The 5,026-nt window shown below is 32.9% G+C and overlaps 1 protein-coding gene across 1 annotated transcript; it reads right to left on the reverse strand.

Annotated features, from left to right (window-relative positions):
• Positions 1–323: 323 nt before the first annotated feature.
• On the reverse strand, positions 324–2,373 carry LOC137813359 (gibberellin 3-beta-dioxygenase 1-like). The gene is made up of 2 exons (XM_068615545.1): positions 1,751–2,373; positions 324–922 (listed from the first exon to the last, which is right to left on the reverse strand). The coding sequence occupies exons 1-2, from the start codon at positions 2,245–2,247 to the stop codon at positions 364–366; spliced, it is 1,056 nt and encodes a 351-aa protein (XP_068471646.1). The 5' UTR covers positions 2,248–2,373; the 3' UTR covers positions 324–363.
• Between the last annotated feature and the right edge of the window lie 2,653 nt (positions 2,374–5,026).

The following is a 5,026-nucleotide window of genomic DNA, read 5'->3' on the forward strand; positions in this document are numbered from 1 at the left end:
TATATATTGATTAAAAAGTTAATTTTTAATAATTTTAATGTATATTGGTATATTTAACCATATTAATGATTACTTTTGACTATAAGTACTCCATAACAACAATAAAGTAAATAAAAATACTTATTAGATATTAGGTTATAACAATATATGAAAAGTTAATATTTGAGTGGTAGAATATGCAAAAAGTTAGTCTGATACACATTTTGAAATAACCCAACTATTATATTATTATTGGACTGTTATTTTATTATCATTAGATTGGGATACAAGGTTAATTTATTTATTATTTGTGGATAAAAATAAATATGAATGGAGAGAGATGATTTAAAGTAGTAAAAAGAAAAAGAAAAATATGAAGATTAATTAGTTTTGAATGGTGGTAATCAAAGACAATGCTTGACCAAGGTTCTTGGCCTTGATGGCAATATACTCCTTGACAGACAGAGAACGAAAACGAGGGAAGGAGCTGAGAAGCAATGGAGAAAGTACATAATCCAAAGGGGGGCCATAGAAATAGGCCACAGAGTATCTTTGCCTTTCACTGTTCACCATGACACGATGCAGTGCACAAGGGAACCTTGAGTTGGACAAGATGTGGAGAATGTCACCGGTGTGAACAACAAGGGTGTTAGGGTGAGGGTGCACAGGGACCCACCCTGCACCCTCCTTGAAGATTTGGAGTCCATTGGTTTGGCTTTGGTGGAGGATTGTCAAGAGGGAAGTGTCTGTGTGAGGGGCAAGACCCATGGCTCTGTTAGGCTCTGGGCAACAAGGGTAGAAGTTCAGCTGAACAGCTTCACACAGGTTCCTTGAACCAACCCACCCCTTTTCATCCTCACAGATCCCCAACAACCTCAACATCATCTGGGTTAGCTTCTCTGCTAGCATCTTCATTTGCTTCTGGTAATTCTCCATTATGTTGCTGCATAAACACAATTTTGTTGGATTTTTATTAGCTTCTCATCTTTCACTGTCAAACTTTTCACTTCTTAAACACTATCCTCAACATTTCATAAACTTCAATTAGTTTGTTAAGTATATTTTGCTGTCATTTTCTAATTCAAATTTTATAGTATAATCTTTGACATACATCACCATAGACACGTCAATGATAATGCTGCCAAAGCTGCACCTAAGTTGTATGTATTCTTTGTATATATGTATATAGAGAGACGTTTTGTAACGGACAAAATTAATTGTATCAAAGGTTCTTTGATATTTTTTTCAATGCTATGATGATAAAGTTTAAATTTAAGATTTCCACTAAATGATCTGAATTTTCTACCACCGTTGATTCCAATGGGTGATGGGGAGGTTATTTAATATTAGAAAAACCTTCTACATGTCAACATTTTATGGAAAAGTTATTTCATCTAATTATTTTGAAAAAAACAAACTTTTTACTAGTTATTTTATCATGTTCATGTGATGGCATAAAAAAATCTAATCATATAGCCAATGAGGACAAAAGCAACAATTTTTCTTTATTCCTTTCGTTTATTATTTTATCTTGGAAAGAGGAGTGCTGAGGCATGCCCGTTTACTAGCTACACGCGTTTTTCAATGAAGAATTGTTTAAACTATGAACTAATTGATGAAACTCTTTTTAATATGAAACCAAAATCATGTTGTAGTGGATTCCATTGGGGGGAAATTAGAATTTGATGTTACCAAAAGAGAGTGTGTATTAGCATTTGATTGTGCACGTTGCATGGAAGTGCATGAGATTCTACATAACATTTTTACTTACCAAAACCGTGTATGGTCATTAGGCCAAATCTTTTTGGCATCATCGCATGGAGACCCCATGATGGTGAATCCTTCATGCCACATGTGTTTGGGGAAGAAGGATGATATCCGTGCTCGGCCGTAGCCGGTGGCCCCAGCGGCGGATCGTAGGGCCTTCAACTTCCGGTCGGCGGGGAGGGCAAAGAGCTTCTTTGCCTCTTTTTCAACCTCTTCAACAACATTCAAGGGTATGCCATGGTTCTTCAGTTGGAAGGCACCCCAGTTCTCACAAGCAAGGCCTATGAGTTCCATGGCATTAGGATCCATGAGGTCAATGATGGGTATGCATGATCCACCTCCATGATCATCATCATCATGATCATCATGATGATGACCATCTTCAGTTTGAGGCCATGCATGGGAATCAGGTAAGGTTCTAAGTGAAGAAAAGTCTAAGGGGATGATATGATGGAGATGGAGAGGGTGGTCTCTATAGGCTTCAGAGAGAGTAGTGGCCATTTCAAAAGTTCAAGGAAGCAAAGTTGGATTTGGTTGGATTGATTTGGAACCTAAATATATAAAACAAGAACATGAGTTGTTTGAGATTAGGTTAAAACATAGAATTGGGTGAGGTTGTCTATTGGACTATGTTGTGTCTATGAAGAATATGGTTGAGTAGGACAAAAGAAGGAACAAACAATTGTGAGTGTGGAATCTCAAGATCTTAAATATTAAAATATAAAAGGGAGAAAGAAACCTTTTTCTTTATTCCATGATAATGTTTCACTCATGCGGCAAAGGGAGAAAAAAACAGAAATTTTTTTATAGAGGATCCCTTTTGGTTTCCTTTAACTTTTGTGGACAAAAATGTGGACAAAAATAGGACACGCTTTGTCTTGTAGTACCAAAACCAAATGAACAAGATTGGCTTGTTCCACCAAATAAAGATTTTACACGTGTTGGATGCTAATTTGATCAAATAAAACATGCAAAGCAATTTCGTTATGATGCCATATCTAGCAGAACATGATATAAAAAAAATGTGTATATGAATACCTCTATTCTCTTCCCCCAACAACAATCTCAATTGAAACATGAGTTGACATTAAATATGAAATGATAATTCAAACCATACCTTGATTCTTCCATTTTGCAAATGGCCGGTACCAAGTGTGAAACTCACTAGTTTTATAAATAAACTACTATTCAACTTTTGTTGTAAGAAATTTGACTAATCACTTTTAATGTATAGAAATCTAGAAGATCTGTAATTAGTTTTTTTATCAACAGTAAAAGTAATAATAAATAAAATTTCAACCCTTTTACAATAAACTATTTAGGGTAGTCCTATAAAAATCTTGTTCCATATTAAGCATACATAATATGAATCTACATGGTCCAAATAACCCAATGGCCTAATCAATTATATAACAAACCTTACATAAACTAGACATTAAAATTAAAATCAACAAATAAAAAAGATATATTTAAAGTTCCTATACACTACCAAATTCCACCTCTTCTTCTATTAGTAAACCATGGATGCAAAATAGTAACTCATGAATTTTGTGACTAATGAAATGTGTGCTACAACTTTTGAATCCATGTCATGCATGAAGATCTCATTGAGTTTTTTTTATCAGTAAAAAACGAATGAATTGTTGGGTATGAAGTCAAGACTAATTGGGTTGGACTGACTAGACACAATGTTTAGTGAGTGAGTTTAATCATTGTACACAGTTGAAGCGCAGGTAAACATTGTTCTGTGACTTCAAGTGGGAGATTGTTGGGTATGAAACCAGAACCAATTGGGTTGGGCTGACTAGACACCATGTTTAGTGAGTGAGTTTAATTATTGTGTCCCTTTTATAATCTCTATTTAAAGAGATAATTGTACTTGTAATTGGCGTGCAACAGGACAAAAATGAAAACCTAATAGTTGCCCGTGTGGATGTAGGTTACAGTTGGCGAACGAACCACGTTAAATCTTGTGTCATTTATTTTTTTCAGTTGATTCGTGATTGTTTGTGTTGCTTCCGCCTACATTTTTCCATCATGAATAAATATGAGGTATTTGAGGATACCTCAACCTTATACAAAAATCTACCTTACATTCAAAAAAACCGCCTACTCCTTAAAAAAAAAAAGTTCCTAGAAAAAATAAGAGTACTTGTACCCATTGACCAAACCAATCGAAGAAAGAAAAACAAGTGTGCTTTTCACACTAGCCATGATCTCATTGATTGAGCAAATCTTAGAAAACTATGGAAACGTGCTGAATGTTGATACTTATTTGTATTATTGAAGACTGGCACTAGCGGAGCATACGGATAACTTTTGTAGTACAACATAAGCCTTTGCCTCAAAAGAAAGGATGATTCCAAAACTTATAAAGCTAAGATGGGAATACTTTTTGAGATTATATATTTCAGACCATTATGCATAAATTTACATTATAGGACACATTTCCATTTCTTGTCTGTGTGTGAAGTTGACAACATTTTTAAGCTTTTTTTTTTTTTTGCTGGGGGTTTTTCAAAGCTGTAAAGTGAAATCATTTGAATGGTGAGTGATCTGACGGAAAATACGAGTGAAGTCAATAAGAACATGATGAGGACAAAATAATTCAAATTCATGCATTCAAAAGTGAATCTAGTGGGAAAATAAAAATAAAAACAAAAATTGCCCAAGCTAGCTTTCAAACTTGACCTTTCTATGTTCTAACGTTTAATGGTGTAGAAATGTTGATGATAAAAAAAATGGTGAAGAAAATATAGTATTTATTTATTTTATTAATTGACTAGGACATTTGAATGGAGAAAAAGGTGCCAACTACACTCTTTAGACTAGACTTAGGAGCTATTACCATGATTACGTTTCTGAATAATTTTCTATATTCACATAACTATACGTATTTATTAGTTTAGGAAATTTCTGTTTGAATACCTTCTTATTTATTTGAATAACTTTAGTCTCAATAAAATTATTATATTTTAATTTTTTTTCTGTAAATAATATTTCTTTATATTTTATTCTTCATAAACTCAAAAATTGTTGATTTTAATTATTATAAAATAAATAAATTCTTATTTTAGTCACGGAAAACACTACTAGAGAATCATAAATAGAGATCAAGGGACACAAAAAATAATTGATTATATTATATTGACTAAATTAGATATTATTTTATAGATTAAAAAATTATTGGTATCTAAATTAGTTTTTAAATTGGTATCTAATTAGTTATTTGATATGTAATTAACTACTAAATTTTTAGCTACTAATTTTAAAATCTAAA

This window comes from Phaseolus vulgaris, chromosome 1, assembly GCF_000499845.2.
Source record: "Phaseolus vulgaris cultivar G19833 chromosome 1, P. vulgaris v2.0, whole genome shotgun sequence".
Lineage (NCBI taxonomy): Eukaryota > Viridiplantae > Streptophyta > Magnoliopsida > Fabales > Fabaceae > Phaseolus > Phaseolus vulgaris.

Bases quoted from the DNA above. Each gene is read 5' to 3' on its own strand.
- LOC137813359 (XM_068615545.1), bottom strand. From the start codon at position 2,247: ATGGCCACTACTCTCTCTGAAGCCTATAGAGACCACCCTCTCCATCTC. The intron at 923-1,750 runs GTAAGTAAAAAT...GTGTTTATGCAG, and splicing joins AATGACCATACACGGTTTTG to CAACATAATGGAGAATTACC.